This window comes from Poecile atricapillus, chromosome W (assembly GCF_030490865.1).
Source record: "Poecile atricapillus isolate bPoeAtr1 chromosome W, bPoeAtr1.hap1, whole genome shotgun sequence".
Taxonomy (NCBI): Eukaryota; Metazoa; Chordata; class Aves; order Passeriformes; family Paridae; genus Poecile; species Poecile atricapillus.
The window spans coordinates 54628459-54647549 of NC_081288.1; the positions used below are offsets into that span (position 1 = coordinate 54628459).

The following is a 19091-nucleotide window of genomic DNA, read 5'->3' on the forward strand; positions in this document are numbered from 1 at the left end:
CCTTTCCCTTTCCCTTTCCCTTTCCCTTTCCCTTTCCCTTTCCCCATTGTTGGCTACATTTATTACATACCAAGTCTTACGTCTCTCTCTTTTGCTCCTAATTTGAATAGTAGAACACATTGGTATATCATGCAGAAATTAATGTTTTAAACAAGACAAAGAGAGCCACCAGGGATGCCTGATGCAAGTTTCTGAAAGGTAATTGAAGTCAACCTACCATGTTTTGAACACTGATAAAAGTCACCCTTATATAAAAAAAGGACAGTTTGGTAGAGCCACAGCAAAGCAGGCTGCTACTGAAGGCCTTACAGCATTTAATGTCATGTTTTATCAATATTCACACTTCTATCCATCATTTCTCACATATTTCTCTTCTCTGCACATAATACTCACTCTTCCCAGTTCTTTATCTTCAAGTGCCAGCACCCCGGTGCTTTCTGTAAAGAGTTTTACTTTGACAACAGGCCGAGGGTGAGTAGTGGTGAAATCCCCTTGGGTTCCCCACCTGCAACAAACAAAACAACAAAATTTAACTGGGGCTGAGCACAGGCCTGAGAGTGATAGGACTGTAATCTCCTCTGCAGACTTTATTAATGCTCTTAGAACTTAATTTTCAAGCTTTAGGAGGAGGAGGGTGGGAAAGAAAAGGGAGGTACATTTTTGAACATCCAAGATCAAATAGCTACATAGAAAAAATGGCTTTTCTCTGTGATAAAACAAATCAGGGATTTTTGGTATGACTTTTGTCATAAAATATCAATCTAAAATTTTTTAATGGCAAAACTCAAAGAACAGCAATTATATTTTCACAAAAAAAAAAAAAACAAACAGGAAGGAAAATAAAGAGACATCTATTTTCTGTGAAACATATTCACTATCTTCTGCATACAAGTGAAATTAATTTAGCAAAGAATCATGTCTCAATTCACTTCAGGCAACCACAGCATGAATAAATTAGAAGACTTAGGAAGAGAAAATGTTATCTTTTATATTATATATATTTTACAACTTAGTATGAGAATGTAGGAAAAATGTAAACACAAATGTAAATAATAGGAAAAAAATATTATCAGAGTGACTATAGCTCTACAAAATAATTACTATCACAAGGCTCCATGCTTTTAGAGAACCTTAATTATGCAGACACACTTCTAGTCGTTAATCTCTTATCTCAATTAAGACACTTGGTTTGCCAGCCTTCTCCCCCTCCTCCCTGTGTGCCAGTGGTACAACAAATAAAAGTTATACAAATTAGGTTGCAACTTCCTTCAATGATCTATTCCATATTCCTGGACAACCACATGGAGCTCATTGCATTGATTAAACTGATTGTGATTATGCTACTAGGTACAAACAAAATACAAAAAGTAAGTACAGCCCCAGTTTCTCCTGCTGTTGTCCACTATGTGAGATACTACAATTATCAGAAACTAATAAAATAAAGAAAACAGATGACCTTAAGAGTATGCTCTATAAAAGAATGTATTACACAAGCCAAAATCTTAGGTCCTCATTTAGAAAAAAACCAATAATTTTCATTTACATTCAAGAATACACAATGTAGATCAACGTGAACAGAGTAGTACTTTTCCAACAAAGGGATATATCAGACAAAATAACTCCACTATCATGAGATACAGACTTCAAGACCATGTCTAGAAAGTAATAAGCATCAAAAGCAAAAAGCTTTAAGGAAGCAGAAGTTCTGTATAAACCAGTCCTACAGGTAGCTGAACATGCCTGACTCTGAAAGTGAGATTCACCACAAATTAACTGAATCTTGCACTAAATTCTGTCTTTGCTCTGTCTAGGTTAGACAGATGCTTACTCTGTGTGTGGTGTGCATAGCTTTAGGCTCAGAAAAGTGGCAATTGAAATAGGAACTCTGATAAATCACCTTTCTGAGTGGGAGAAAACCTGTTTATGATCTGATAATAGATGCTGCAGCTGCAGAGTAGGACAATGCCCAGCACTACTGCTTCTCCCAGCAGTGGGGCCAGGGGTAGGCTTCGTCACCACGCAGAAATGAAATTTCCAAGGAGAAAGCACCTTTATAAATTATGAGATAGCTGTATCTTCAGTCTCCAGATCCCACTATTCAGGAATAAGGCTGCCCTGAATTTGGAAACACAATCTAAGCACTTTGATAACTGCACCCTCTCTCTCAGCTGTCAGGTTTGTTTGTCCCTGAGCTTCCAGAGGCATTAAACTGTGCATGCCCTATTGGACAGGAAAAACAAATATTGTACACAAAAAACCCAAGAGAGACTCCCATTAAAATAACAAAATAAACCCAAACCCTCTCTACTTTTGTAGAGGTCTAGTGCCAGCATCAATTCATAAAGAAAAGAAGAGAAAGAAGAGGTCGTGCTGACTCAAGGGAAGAGAACATCACCTGCAGCAACTCAGCTGCTGCAAGCTGAACAGCAGGTGTGTGCTTCAGCATTTGCTGGGGTTTGAGCACCCTAGCATCAGGTTCAAAGGACTTCCTAGAAAGTGGTGCAGCTTTCTTTGGAGACCCAGCTCCATCACTGCAGGACACAGCAGGTAGGGATAGGGCACACATGAGCCTTGCCCAGGGAGCCTGAGAGGATTTGCTCCTTCTCCAATTTAGAGGCACAATTTAGTGAGAGACTGATGAGAATGGGATAAACACGGGGTCATCTGCCTGTTGTTGGCACTTATGTTGTTGGCACTAGAAATCACCTTTAACACTGAATCTGATCACCAGCCTTGAGTGACACCTTTCTCCCATCCCTTGTCCCATCTGCACCAGTAAGTGAAAATCCCGGGCTGAAAAAGAATGGTCTGAATACATTCCTAAAGATTAATGCTCATGGCAGAAATATTTCATGCACTGATCAGCATGTTCCTGGACCACTAGGACTTCAGCTGACTCCCATAGCCCCTCAGGAACATTTCATTGGAATTGGAATTGGAATTGGAATTGGAAGAGCAGATGATCATAGATTTACTGACCAGGTTTTAATATCATTCATCATGAAAGAGCTCATGAGAAATCACGTTCTGTTAAAGGCATATGCAAGATTGTATCCTTTATTGTCACACTTACTTGTGGGCATCTGATGTTCCTATCAGCTGCCAATATAACAGCCAAGTACTCGTAGCTCTTTTTGTTCCTTGTGTATGACTAGAACACAAGCCCTGTTTCTTTGAAGCTTCATGTTTTTGCAGAGGTATCAATTCATACCATTTGAAATCAGCAGCCAAAATAGTGGTATCATGTTCATTTTAGTTTGCTCCTTCCAAAAAGAACAAGAGACCCAAAACTCCACTCAAACTGACTTTATCTAGATACATGGACTTCATCTAAATGCTGTACATTTAAAAGCACATTATTATGTTATTATGCATGCTATTAATACATCAGGCAACAACTAAAGCAGAAGTCAGAAATGACAGCCTAATCCAAACTCCATCTTGTAGTCTAACCCTTATGAATGTTCATGCTAATAACAATTTGCAATTTGCTTTTTTTTTTTTTTTTTGATTTGTCAGTATGAAATGAGGTGTAGCAATAAGAACAGCCTTTTTGGCTGTAGTTTGCACTGTCAATCAACACCTCCTAATAAACATTAGTTCTGTTAGAAATAAAATTCTGATCTGTAAAGATTGTGCCATGAATATAATAAGGTACCAGGAGCTCAGTATTTATTAAGGATAACCCAAAATATAGGAAAGACTGAGTAAAGCATGCGGGTGTACATAAGCTAGCCTACTTTGACACACTCTTTCCTGTTCTGAAATTATATAGGTGCTCAAGATCAGTCAGATTTCAACTTTATTTTCTCCCCAGTCTATTTCTTTTATGACACTGGTGAGACTTCAGTCAGCAAATCAACAAGTTTATGAATAACACTTCATTTTAACCAAATTCCATTTAAATGTATGTCACACTTTGAGCTTCTGTATCTGAGAGTATAAAAAATTATATCAGATTTTCAGCATACAGATCAATTTAAATTTTATTACAACATACATGCAAACAACAACTTTGAATAAGGTACTGCCCAATCATCACCTGTGACTAAGAACTGTGTAATTAAATCGCATCAATCTTACCTATAATGCCAAGATTTTAAATATAGTCTTCCTAGCCAATAAATAAGATTTTACTGAATCACTTGTTATTTCCACAGTAAAATTCCATCATTTTTTCCCCGTATTTTTGAATATTTATTCTAGATCTATATATCTATTCAAAGAGCTGGTGAGTTTAATGGTGAAAATAGGTTAGGAGAATATTCAATAATTAATGAAATCAATGCCTGAACAGTAATCACCATGATGAAAATCTTGATCACCATTACTGTGATTTCTTATTTCAACTTACAGATTTTATGTGCTAGTATAATTACATCCACTTTTTTCGTCAAAAATTTAATTATTTTCTTCCAAAACACATTTTTTGTCTGTCAAATGCATTTTTTGACCTGTTACAGCATTAAAATTTCTGGTTCTTGCATTTACTTAATCTCTTCGGAGCAAATATTTTTGCAGAACATCTCCTTTAAATTTAAAAGCTGAGCTGCTGCATATAGGTCAGAAAAATCAATGTTTTGCTTTTAAGTTTGGGTTTGCACCCTGATATGATTCCTGAAGAAAATACAGTACTTCCCAGAAAGGATTTTTTTTTCTGAATCACAGCTGTCAAAGTCAACCATCATACAAAAGATTGTTTACATTATTCACAGGATGAAAACTTTTAAATTTTTTAATTGAACTACTTTCTGTACATAGGAACTAACAATGAGGTCTCCAGAATCTGAATGTTGAATAAAGAAAAGCTTTAAAATGCTTTTCTTTTTATTTTAACTTTATATTTTAATTTTCAACATCAACAACTGAAATATTTTCTGCATGAAATGAAATCTTACAGCTGACTTTTATTTTTCATACAGGTGAACCTGTAGGTTGAAACATGGCTTTCTGTGAAAAGAGAACCAATTTCTTTGTGCCATTTTGATCTTGTTTGAGTCAAAGTATATTGCAGATAATTTACTTAAAGCTTGCTCTGCTTTGGAGCTCCTGAAGGAAGGATGGAAGAAAGGATGAGAAGAAAGAACAAGCAAATGAATTCATCTATCTTATGAAATTGTTATTTACAATCAGTGTACCTTTAGGAAATCTTAACTACAAAGAAAAATGCAATGCTTTAAGTTTGTAATAGCATATGTTTTAACTAGCAAATGTATGCAAGCAATGGGAAAAAAAAAAAAAAAAAAAAATCAACCACCTCCGCACCTTTGGAGCCATTGATTTTTGACTATTGGCCCAATGATTTTTGCGAATGTGAACAATTTTGGTGCTGAAAGCGTCTAGATGGGAAGTTCAAAATTTTAGACAAAACAAGTATGGATCTCATGCAATATTTATATTAAATAACTGCCCTTATACTGGGGTTGTTTGTTTGTTTACATCTTGCTAGATAAACCATTGAAAGTAACAAGAATTTCAACACTAACTGCTGCATTGAGCTCACAGCACTGTTAGCTGCAGCCCGTGTAGCATACTGGATACCTCTAAAACTACCAACTTTAAGTCTGAAAAAAAACCCTAATTCTGCCTCTTCAGGCTCTCATTTCACCACATAATTTTCCTTTGTTTAAATAATTTTTCTGCTTTTACCTACTCATTCTCTTTACTATAGAAACTGCAGTGATTTGATGTTCGTTCATCTTTAACCATAAGCCACAGTCTTTTCACCATATTTTTCTGCTGCTGTCAGAGGTACGTGGGCTGATATAGTAATTAGAGACAAAATATATTGCCAAAGTTTATTTCCCTTCACTGCAAAAGTACCTACTGCCAGCAAGAAAGTGAACGTTTATTTCAGCTAACGATTTATCACTGTGTCACAGAAACCCCTCTAAGCGAATTTATTTTTCTACTTCAGTTTGGAACACATTTCATACACTGGGAACAGCAGCAAATTTCTCTCAGGTTTTTTATTTAACTCATGGTCTCTGTTAGTCAAAACTTTTTTTATAAGATCATGGGAGTGAAAGTAATAAAATTTATTATTCTAAGCAAAGAATAATTCTATATATTTCTTTAAATAGAATAATAAATATAATATATTATAGGGCTATATATAATATATTACAGGGCTAATATATGTAGCCCTACTTATTGGAATACTTTATTTCTGATAAGATACCAACTCTACAGAATTTTTGCACCATTTTTTATCCTCAACAATGTGGAAATCTCATTTTTGAAACCAGTACCAGAGTGTATTGGTCTCCTTGGTGCCATCTTTTGCCTCTTTCTTGGTTTGAGTCTGGGTTTTGCTCTTCTGCAAAACCTCAACTTGTTTTCTTAACCATTAATTAAATTACATTAAAAGGCCCTCTGGAAGAGTTTTCTTATTTGCTATCCAAACAGGGACATGGGTGGAGCTGGAATGAGCAGGAAGACCCACCCAAAAGAGTTTGTTGGGCATCTTACTGCTCCGCAGTAGTAAGGGATTTACCAGCACTTCATTTTTGCACATCTTGGAGTTGGACTGGAAATAGTACGTTGAGGTCTCTGCAATATCTTTGTGTTTCAACTATGTCAAGAACTTATATTAACTCTGCTGTTTCTACTTTGTTTAGAAACAAGCCTTAACGGTATAAAAACAGGTATCTATAACCCTCAGGTTAGAAACCATACTCACAATGAAAGTTGTGAGATGAAATGCCAGGAAACTCAAGGACAGAGGAGGCTCAGCACCTCCCGGCACATCCAAGTACACTGATACATTAAAACACTCCAAATCCAGGTCTGATAAACCTTCTGTTGTCAGTGAAGGATTGTGTGAATGTGGGATTTATGAAGTGTTACATATTAAAGCTGCATGTCCAACTGCACAGATACAGAGAGAGAAAGTGTGAGACCACGAGCCAGGCGCTGTACCAGCGGTACAAGTCACCCCACAGCAATCTGACAATAAATCTATAATTTGACAAGCAGGATCCACTCACCCAAATAGAAATAGAGTTAAATCCATACTTATTTGATTTTGGTGTTTTTACTGAGACTCCTAAAGAGAGTATTAGTTGGTGCTAATTGCTACTAGTTCTTCCCTGCTGATACTTGGAAAAATATCATAAGCATTTAATTTTCTCTTCTGAGTGCAAAAATACTCATCCATTTGTTAATGGCTGATACCAGGATGCTACACTAGAAATCATAGATTTAACTCTAAAAGCTGTCTCATACAGCCCAAAAGCATGTTTATTTCTTCTTATGACCACCATACAAATGAATATGAACATTGCAGCTTCTCCCTTTGAAAAAGGATATTGAAAGGTACTGCACATGCAACAGAAGTTTATTGTGCAGCACTAAGGATTTAATAGGGTAAAGATTACTCCTTATGTGCAACATTGCAACCACTATTTATATATATATAATTTATTTATGTATGCATTCTCCAGTACATCAGTCAGATCTGGAATTAATGTTTGGAACCACAGGGTAAAGAGCTTGTACCTTTCTATAATGCTTATTATGGGATTTACATTGCAAATGTTTTCCCTGTACATTTTTTTTTTATTTCTTTATTTTAAAATTACTCATTCATTTTAATGGAATAACAAGGAGCATAATTTCCTCACTCAGAGCAAGCACATTAAACTGCAGCTGAAAAGCAAGGCATAAAGAAAGTTCTAAACAAATCATAACATCCTTTCACAGTAGAAGCACAGACAAGCCCCATGCTCAGGCATCTCAGCCACAAGGCAGCTATGTGTCTTGGCTTCCATTACAGACCTCATCTAATCTTCTGTGACTCTTTTCTTCCCTGTGTTACCATGATTCCACTATTTTAAGTGCAAATCTTGAGGAGAACTGCAGATTCATTGTTTTACAGTCCGTATCGAAGAAACGCTGGTACTTTGCATAGATATTTCTCTATTTAGCTACCATCTTATGGGCTGTCAGCTACTGAAGGAGCATGAAAATGGTAATGGTTTTAACCCTGAGGTTCCCATCAAAGTGTTCCTAAAGCTGCAAAATGTAGCTAGGAGAAAAATAAATTGTTCTACAGAGGTACCGACAGGAGGAAGGGAAAGTACAGCAAAAAGGTAAAATAGTGGAATAAGCATGGGAAGTCACACAATTACTTTTAAAGTTTACCTTTGAGTCCACCTAAGTGGAGTCTATACTACTGTCTTTTACCATTTATCATTTACTTCTGCCTGTATGGGAACTTTTGACCCTGCACATTAATGGTTTGAAATGCAGACTAACAAACCATCTCTTCAGCACTTCCCTTCCAGAAAATTTGTGCTCAGCACCTGCAGCTGCAAGCAGTAAGCAGCCCATCATCTAATTTCTGAATGCATTGTTGAGTCACTATCTAGTGTAGAAACTCAAAAAAAGTAAATGTTTGGGCAATTTTTTCTTTTTCTGTGGATTCAGCAGAAAAATTAAGGGGTTTTAGGGTGCTTGTTAGAAAACACTGGGAATCCCTTCCTGGAACTTTTTACTCAAGGAACAGAAAGCTCCAAATTGCTATTTCAGCAGCAGCAAGGATACAGTGTTTTTTGATGGATATGCTATATCGTAAAGCTCCTTTTTGCAACTAGACCAACATGAAAGGAAAAAAGGATAACCTGTTAACATGCATTAATAAAGGAATTAACAGAGCTCAAAATTACTGTTTATCTGACAGCTAATAATGATCTATGCATGATCATGTATTTCTTTTTAAGCATAAAAAATATTATATGAATAATATGAATAAAATATTATATGAAAAAATTACTTATAAAAAAATCACAGTAAAACTGTGATTAGTTTTTCTTTCAAACCAAAAAATAATCTAATAGAAACCAGAAAGGCAAACCAGAAGAGGGGTTCAATGCATTATAGGCACCTTAGTAAAAACACTAATTTAGGCTTCCTACACTGAAAAGAAGAAAAGTGCACTCTAACAGTAGAGAATGCTATTATGACAAGTATTGTCATTACAAACATAAAACAGTATGAATAAATTATTAGTCTTGCTTTCCCATCTCACTTTCAGTACAGGCAACCAAGACAAGCCAGGGTGAACATTTTAATGGGTATGTATCTACACTGACACACTGCCAGGCATGGCAAACACTGGTACATATTAAGTAAACAATTCATGAGAGAAACCTCCTGTTTCCCGCCAAGGTTCAAACCCATCTAGAGACTGGTGATGGGCACAAGGGCAAGGCTTGGTCATTTACGCTCTTGAAATTTCTATATGCATATTTATTTCACTTTTTCCTTGAAAGAGTTGATTATGAATCCATCACAACACTGTTAAAAGTTGCAACTCCAATTTACTTCATGTTATTTTGTATTTCTGTGACACTTTAACCTTCAAAATGCTGTAGAAACATTGATAAACTCACAGTACTTTGATGAAGCAGGTAGATGTTGTCATGTCATTCTGAAAATGTGGGAAAACATCACAAACTAGGCTGACCTACCTGAGCCTGCAGAGTCTATCAAGAAAGAACCAAGAATCAAATCAGAAAATGTCAGTATTCCAGTTGGCATAAGACCAATTGGTGTGTTTTATTCTGAACCCCCTTTTTCTTTCTCATTCCATACACACTGTATATCTGTGTTGTCAACCACAAGTTAGGTGACAGTTTAAGTGTTATTGTCCCCTTGTTTCCCTTAATTAAAAAAATAATAATTATACAGTTGCAGGGACTACAGTTAAGATGAAGAAAGCAAACTTTCCGATGTCTGGAACATGATTGTCAAATATTATCATCCTCAAAACATCATATTAAAAAAGTGTTATAATTTTTATGAGCAAACATGCCATTTAAGAAAGTTTTAAATTTCAGAAACTAGGCCTTTTTTTTTTTTTAACTGCTCTATGGAAGTTTTTCTATGCAATCTCTAGTTAATGTTTGCACAAGTTCTCATACTTCAAATACTTTATGGAATTAATGACGATAGAATATGGCATAAAAATAATGTAAGCAGCATTTACTTAATTTGTGCAGCACTGACCAAGGTTCCCTGCTTCCTCTAGTCAGATTTAATCATGCATTCTTCACATACTTCTAACATATAATAGCCCTTTTAATAAGATTCTACAATCACAGGCAGTAAAATAGGATGATCATATATGTCTTGTTCACATGAAGAATATCCTCTATTAAAGTTTTTTCATCATCAAGATGAGACCCTATTTTATTGTCTCAGTAGGTGACAAGAAAATGTCAAGTGTAGTACTAAATGATAGTATGTTCCCATCTTTTATTTTTAGACAAGATTTTACGTGCCTAAAACATGATGCTTCCAAGAAATCATATTATTTAATATTCAGAATGAGTAAAAATCAAGGATAAGAAAGAAATGTGGATACCAGGCTCCACAAGATTAAAAACAAGGCCACTTCAGTAATGTCTGAAAAATGAAATTAGCACTGGATTTCTGCAGATGACCCCCTGTGGCATCACAGCAACAAAGCTATGCAAAGCTTCACACAACAAAAAGGGCCCTCTGAGGGCTCTGCTTACTGATCTCTGGTAGAAAAGGTCATACATAGGCTATGTTGAGGGATTTTCAGCAGGGCTAAAAGGCAGGAAACAGTTGGAAGGAATGCAGAAATATTTCACAGTTATAAAAATTTTATAGGGTTTGCATCTGAAGCTGTGTAACTGATCTGCTTGTAAAACTGTTCAAGACATAAGTTCAGTAAAACTACATTATTCTACAACATTTGCATTTTAGAATGACCATTAACTCATTAAGTACATATAAACAGTATTTCATTTAGCTTGCTAAAGAAGAAAATGAAGCACTTAAGCATAAACTCACAAAGTTATTATTCAAAGAGAGAAAGCAAGAGTCAAATGCATTAACAAACCAGAAAATATTTATTACTGGTGAAAACTCTGCTCTAATTCCAAGGACTTTAATCAGGCATCTTCCCTCCAAGAACAAATACTGTTTCTAGTTTTTGTATTACTCTTAAGGTGGCACTCATGGATTCAGAGGAACACTTAAATATATGTATAAAAATACGTGAGAAAATATTCAGCATTTTGGAATAGTGGATAAATTGTGACTTAAGTGTGCACTTGACTCATATTTCCATTAATCTCTCCTCTAAGACCACACTGGCTTGCAGCAGCATTTTGAAACATTCATCTTAGAATCTTATTTTATCCTTTTCACTGTCAAAGCTTTTGAATTTTCTGGCTGAGTGGAAGCATTGCACTGCATACACTCATGTTTCACAGATGAAAAAAGTAGGCATAAATAATTATTTATACTGTTTTTTTGTTTGTTTGTTTGTTTGGGTTTTTTTCCACGAATGTAGCTACCAGTTCAAAACGATAAACTGGCTACAGAAAAATGTGTGTGACAAGCACATGATCTGGGGCTCCTGCCAACAGTCTCCCACAGCAGGCTGGTGGTAATCATTCCCTTTTTATCCCTGTCTCATTCTATGCTTAGTATGAGAGCTTTGCTACCCTTTTCTAGCTTCACATCCTACATGAAATCTGAAGTTACGGTCTCCTTCAGCCTCAGTGATACTTTTCCTTCATATCAGAAAGACAGTACCAAAAATTATACCAGTAAGAAGCCAGCTCCAGCATCAGGCAATGCAGGCAGACAGCAGCCTCAGGCATCTGACAGCTGTTTTTTTGTATCAGGAAAGAGATGGTCTGTGCTTCCCCACCAGCTCTCTTCCACCAGTGCACTTTCTGATTAAACTCTTCTAAGCCCTCTCAGTTGCCTCTACCACTAATCAATAAAAGCAATATTGCTACTGCCAAGAAAACCTGATTTGGCTCTAACAGAAAAACTAAACTATGGAAGAAAGCATGTCCCTTTCCATAGGCAGCTTCCTCTGTCTTCTTACTGTTTGCTCATAATTTGCTAATTTCATGCTTGTCTAATTTAATATCCTCCCCCGTTGCCTCAAATGAGGTCTCTATCTGTGCTCAAAAGCTATGTCTCTAAATACTCATAATCATACTGCATGCCAATGTCTCCTAATCACTTTTGCCAGAAATGGAAAAGAGCACAACTCAGAGGAGCACAGGAACTAGATACTTTTCAGAGCTGTATAATCCTTGCCTCTTTAAGTTACACTGTTTTACAGGACAGCAGGCCAACAGCACCAGTAAATCCCATTCATGTGCTTCCAGACTACAGTTCAGGGCATTTCTCAAAAATTCATCTTCTAAAGATATGTAATTTTTTCCAAACAAATCCATATGACTTTGGTTTGTACAACATCATTTAGATGGAATAGCCCATGATCTGTCTTTCTCCTATATTCAATCAACTCATACCTTTTGAACCTGAAGTTCATTAAATCAATTTGCAAGCTTAGAGCAGACAAGCAACATGACACCATTTCCTAGAAACACTTCAGTTGTTCTTGTATTGATTCCATTTTTTCTGGAACTTCCTTTTCACAAAGCTTCCATTTTTACAAGTAGGAAAATCAATTAATCTCCTGGTAATTTTTACTTGATGCTTCTATATACTTCTGATTGATTTTACAACCTTTACCTAAACCTGCAGCAAGAAATAAATAAGCCATGAACTGATTGTGAACCATCCCTAGAATGTTTTGTTCACTAGATCTGGAAATAGCTAGAGAAAACAAAACAGACTTCACATCTTTAACATCCACAGACTGTTTTCTGAAAGGAAGATAAACACGTCCAAAATTCAAAAACTTGTGTACTCAAGGTGATTTAAAGACTCATATCAATGACATCAGAGATTAACCAAGCATTTAAAACAGACCCAAAATGTTCAGAAGAAACAAGAACCTTGGCTGTGTCAGTGAGCAAAGGCTGTAGGCACGTGTCACAGGGAACAATATGAGAGCAATCGCAAGACAAAGGACAGTTTGGAGATGTGCCCTCCATGAAAAAGCCTAGTGGGTCTCATGGGACCCTGAACCACCAGAAAACACCCCAAAAGGTCAAAAAATAAGCAGATTATGTTGAATACCCACTTACAACCTTGCTTCAGTGTGTACATCTGTGTGTCTTTTTTATTAACGTTTATTTTAGAAGGCCCTCGCGTAGTACATGGAAATGATGAGAATAAGCATTCCAATACCCTGGAGAAGGAACACAGCCAGGAAGTGTGACAAATTAATTTTACATCTTGTCCCACATACTCAGAGTTCTGCAAAGCTGTTTGAATATGCTGCTAGCTTATTTGCCAAGGTAAGTTGCCACAACTAGAAGAAAGTCCATCAAATTAGATTTTCTACTCCCAACCATAGAAAAGACAGACAAATTGTGCTTCTAGTTTTGCCTAAAGAATTCTGTCTTTGTGGTCCAAATGGAAAAGAAACTACCATCCCAGTTCCAGAGAGATGTTTTATCCGATATTGTAACAACTGCAATTTTTAAATTGTCTTTCACACGGCACACTATGGTGCCAGTAAAACCCCAACATACTGTCTGGAAAGTTATCTACAAAAGATTCCAAATGACATTTTAACAGAGTGAAAAGTGTCTGAAGACAGTGTGTAGGTCAAACGAATCAACCAATTTAATTTCTTACTCTCTGCTACACTAACTGGTTCAACTACACATGGCATGATGTTATCCCCCTCCAAGTCAGTTTGCTGACTGCCTCCATCAAATATTAATTGAAAGAAGTGGATCCTATAATTTAAAATGAAATGGGCTCAGCAGGTGAGCAAGCTTTGCCAAGATTGATTACTGAGTATTGATTTCCCTCCGACTGCACAAGTTACACACCACAAGGCCACCTGCACATTAACCTAGAATACGTAAAATCACCCCAGGCTAACACCTATCAAGAAGTTTGTATTTTTGGAGGATGCAGTCTCTAGTTCTTTTCTTCACCTGTACATTCAATGGCTTTCATTTGGACAGCATCCACACTTTGTACTCACTTCACACTAAGTAAGTATTATTTGTATTTTAACTTCTCAGAAAGAATTCAAGATAACTAGTCAAGAAAAAATTCACATAACCTAGCACTAAACTAATTGTAAAAATTGTAAAGAAAATCAGACAAGTTCTCCCAAGACAGAAAAGTGATGCAGCAAGAGCAGAGTGGCTTACTGTGGCCTGGAAGCTTCTGCTTGGTCTGTCTGAAGCTTTTCACCCCCCTCCACTTCCATGGTGCAGTAGACAATCCGATTGGGAGCAACTGACTTTAAACCTTGTACCTCCATTATAACAATCTGAGGAAGAGAAAGAGAATAGTTTATCCTTCAAAAAAAATTACACGGCACAATTACTGCAGCACTATGCTCTACGAAGATTAAAAAAAAAAAAAAAGGAAAAATCCCCCAAATTCCAAAGTCCATTCAAACATTAAGACAGAGGAGAGTTTTGGTTTTACCTTCTTTTTCCACTTTCAACAACATCTAGAATGAATTGAAATTTTTCCTTTGTTTCTACTTGGACAGTGACCAAAAACTCACTCCAATCATAATTTAAAAACCAATAGTGCAATTTGAGACTAATGTCCGAATAGAATTCTCAATCTTTATACATGAGAAACTGTAACTTTTAATCAGTCATCTAAGTGACTATTTTTATAGAACAAACAGGTTACTAAGTCTGTTGGTAAACAAGTAAGTACATTGATCATACATAGAAAGGTAAATTATGGTGCTGTGTCTCTGGAGGTTGCAGCCCTTGAACTTCAGAAAAGCTCTGGTGTTGTGCCAAGCAAGAGGCAGGTCAGAGCCCTGGTATCAGCTCCTGTAATTTTTTTCCCCACTATGCACATCCTTTCCTTCTCCCAGCGCAGTACTTGCAGTCAGGTTCCGTATGCGTATGGGGAAGAGGGAGAAGAGAAACAGAAAAAGCCACTGCTACCAGCTGTGTCCTGCAAGTTTTCCTCACCAGGGAAATCATGAGCTTGGCAGATCTTACAGATTTTCACCTCCTCTAGACTACACTACACTAACTCAGAAAAGCCAAATGCAGCTCTACTTTAAATGCTCTCTGCCTTCTATAAATCTTGTCACAGTGTGAACTTAGTGGAATTTTTTGCATTTCAGATGTTTCTAATTCAGAGGACTTGAGAAGACAGTCAGGTTCCCCTGCTCTCTTTGGAAAAGCTGCTTTTCTTGCCAGTTCCCTTTGGGCCCATGCAAAGAAACTTGGAAAAATGTACTCTATCAAGAGAAGTTGCCCTCAACTGAACCTTACATGTAAACCAACATTTGTTTAATTTTTTTCAAAAGTGCCAGAAGTAATGACTTCTTTTGGTCTCATTTGGGGCAATTGGTTTCTTAAGTCAGCAAGCAACTACTAGAATTGTTGTTATTAAACTTCCTTGCATGTGTGCCACTTTGTTCCAATTCAAGTAAATTAAACCAGACTTCACCCCAGCTACAAAATCCTTTGTACTTTAAAACTCCCAGAACATTAGTAATAGTTATATATCTCACAAAATTTCTAGTCTGTAAATATTACAGTGGGATGACAGTCACTGATCATTTAGACCATTTTTACATTACCCATAAATTATCAATACTGCCTATTACAATTTATAAATAATAATAGCAATTCAGGGAGAATGATCAAGTCATCCCTCTTTTTCATCTATTGTTCAGGAATTCAAGTAATTAGACAGCATTAAAGATCCTTCTAGGTTATACTGCCTATATGGTCTTTCCACATACCAAATATATGTCCTTGCTAAATACTGACTTCATGTTTACTCATTTTTATGTTGACACCTCTTTTCCTGAGTTTCCAACTTAACTGCACAGTACATTTTTCTTTGGTAACAATTCTGGATTCCAGCACTGGAAAAAAAGTTGTCTTCCATTCCTTCCACAGGCAACTGTCACTACTGGATGTATTAGCTCATTAGCTGATAAACAGCCTCCTAAATGCTTTTCTATTTTTTAACTGTCTAACAGCTGAAGAGTATAAATAAGTCTTCTACTACTATGTCTTTTTAAAATTTTATTCTAAATTTCTACAAACAAGATATTTAAGGAAATAACTTGTAAAAACAATGTCTGTTGCTTGTAGTGATGCTCAGGAATGCGTCTGACCTTAGTAAGGTTTACTCCCACTAGAACACTTAATATTACTAGCAAGTTCTACAATTTATAATAACAATGCACAGTGACAGCAAGAACCCTGGCCACTTTACCCCTCATCTAGAAATTTTGGGGTTCTTCCACTCTGTCCTACATGATGTAGATTTCCTATTCATTCATGTGCTAGTTCAGCAGCCCTCAACAGGCATTCTGCTGGTTACCCTGCAACTGAGTCCCCACACAAGATGCAACATAGATGTGTTTATGTGTTATTCAAGACATGTGAAATTGTGTACATTTGTCCTCACATTTTCAAAACAGGAAGTACTCTGTCTTCTAGGAAATGCAATCAGCATTTCTTATTTGGTCATTTGCACAGAAAAAGGCCACATCTTCCATATTTCAGTCTTCATTAATATCAATTAAACTTTTTCCTTCTGCCCTTATATATTCTGAGATTTGGATTCTCAAGAGCAAAGTACACACATATTGTTTGGAAAGAGAGTCAACTTATGTGATTACTATCATGGCTACAATGAAAATCTGCCCTACTAAAAACTATCACATGTACAGTAATACTTTAATTCTTTGCCATGCACAGCATGAACTGTAGATTAGTTATCTTGCAGCAATCTCTTTCTTGCTGATAGGGAAAAAGGAAAAAAGAACTTAGTTCACCAGACCTAATATTCTACATATCTGGTGGAAGAGCAGAGAGGCTATAAACAAAGCAAAGCTGTTATAAATTTACCAGAAATTATACCTCCTGTCGTTTTTCATTTCATCTTTGTTTCAAACTTTGAAGACCAGAAATATTATTGCCAAACTTTTTTTGGTACTTTTTAGATTATTCAGAACTACTCTTGTATATTTATGGAGCGTTCCAGGCTTGGTATTCCCCTTGAGGCAGACATGGCACACATGATGGAGACACTCGGGATCCAGCACAGGAGTTATAAATACTTCATCTTCTCCTACGCTTCAACACTAAGGACTGGACTCCGGTTTTACACGCTTGATGAACTAAACTTTTGGCACATAGAATGATGGGTCTTACTACTCTTTGAAAGCTGATTGTTGGGCTTTTACCTTATTAGTTAGCAATATTAAAATTGCACATAGTGGGATAAGTACTTTCTCTTTTATAAAAAGAATTAAAACTTCTTCATTGTCCACATTTGATGTTTTTTATTCTGTATCTTTAATGATGACTTGGAAAAAAATTACCTAACTTTTCAACACATGAAAAAAAAAATGCTTGTTTCACTTGAGAAAAAAATAAAATTAAAAGATAAACAATTTTTATTTCTTTTGAACTCATTAACAATTGAAATATTTATTGTGTAACATTACCTGCTGTCTTAAATAAGCTAAAGCCACTTCAAGTGCATAACACAAGTGTGGCACCTGCTGACCAACAAATACACAATGCACACTGTGGTAATGTTTTGATTCTATTATTATTGAAAGCGAGATAAGCATTTCTTGGCATGCACATTTGCAGAATTGGACATGAGTTATGAGTCCAGGTTAGAGGGGATTTAATCAATCATGTCTAGTGGAAGATGGCCATGGCAGGGGGTTTGGAATTAGATGATCTTTAAGGTTCCTTCCAATGCAAACCATTCTATGATTCTATTCTGTCATCAGAATTGTTTAAATAACCAAATGTATTTGTGGCTTCCCCTTGAAGTAAATTGAGATCTATATAGATTAGCACCACATCCCAGAGTTCCTGCATAATCTCAGAAAACACAAGACAGATTCCTGAGGAAAATGCAGAAATTTATAAAAAACTGCTATGATCACCAGAGAAAAGAAAAATCACTGTGTTTGCTCTAAATCCTTCTAGTGAGAAAATTCGATTTGTTCATAAAATTCTGTGAATGCATTCCTGATTATAACAGTGTTTCATTATAATATTTAAAATTATACTTAGCTATTAAATAAACTGGAATTTATTTTAAGTTACATTTGTGTGGGAGATTCAACTTCCCACACTAGTGTGTTGGCCCAAATGCAACTACTGCTGCTAGAGGAAAATGTACCATACAGCTGTAATCTAAATTCTAATTACCAAAGAGAAAAAGCATAATTTACTTCTTTAACAGAACATTTTAAAATTACCAAGAAAGGACTAACATCAAAAGAGTATCAACGCTGATATCCTCCCGATTTTAAACCATTAACAAATTTTCTGTGAAATTTGTGATTACCTCTAATGTGAAGGAGAGAACCACATCAGACTTTGACAGCTGAACTTCATTTTCATCTCCTATGTCCAAGAATGCAGAATTCTGTGATCGCTTTAACTTCTGCAGTTTGAATTCTGGCCCACCTTTAGACACGGGCAGACTTTCCAAATTTGCCATCAGCAAATTCACTGAAGACCGTAACTCTTCTATGTACATGTTCTCCATTTCTCTTGTTACAAATTTTGGGAATTTTCTTTCCTTGGAAAATATATTTTAAAAGTTAGAGCAGAAAAAAAAAAATCCCACATTATTGATCACGTTAATTTGCTGACTTGCTTTCAGTTAAGAGACAATAAATAAAAATATAAGTCATAATTTCAGTATCTATTTTTATGTCTTCAAAACAGTGATTGAAAGGCCCATAAATACAGTACAGTTAATTTTGGAAAGAAGAAATAAGGTAAAAATGGAACCTTGTACTTTCTCCCTAAATCATTTAACCATAAACCCAAGTTGAAGAACCACACATTAGGAATTTCTACTTACAGGTGTTTTAAGAATAGTAATTAATAATACACCTTTAATGTTACATTCAGTATTTCATAAAATGACATTTATAAAATTACCTGTCCACTAGCAGTTTTGTTACTTCACCTATTTCCCATGCTACCAAAAATAAGTCAATCACATTCATGCTTCTAACATAAAGCTAATAAATTACAACCATGACAAGAAATTCCTCTCATTGTTTACCTTTAGTTTTAATAACGGGTCATTCATTTTGAAAATAATGTTTACTTACTGTGCACTGGTTTATTTTAAATAATAATCTCTCCCTTAACTTAAGAGATTATTTAAAAATCAAATTTTTT

The 19091-nt window shown here is 35.8% G+C and overlaps 1 protein-coding gene across 4 annotated transcripts in view; it reads right to left on the minus strand.

Annotated features, from left to right (window-relative positions):
- The window catches only part of LOC131592057 (calcium-dependent secretion activator 2-like), a 283092-nt gene that overhangs the window by 146310 nt on the left and 117691 nt on the right, over nucleotides 1-19091 (minus strand). For all 4 annotated transcript variants that reach the window (XM_058863314.1, XM_058863313.1, XM_058863312.1 and 1 more), the window contains exons 5-7: nucleotides 18241-18477; nucleotides 14079-14200; nucleotides 394-505 (exon numbers count right to left, since the gene is read on the minus strand). In XM_058863314.1, the coding sequence (XP_058719297.1) occupies nucleotides 394-505; nucleotides 14079-14200; nucleotides 18241-18477 (471 nt within the window). The remainder of the gene's footprint in view (nucleotides 1-393; nucleotides 506-14078; nucleotides 14201-18240; nucleotides 18478-19091) is intronic.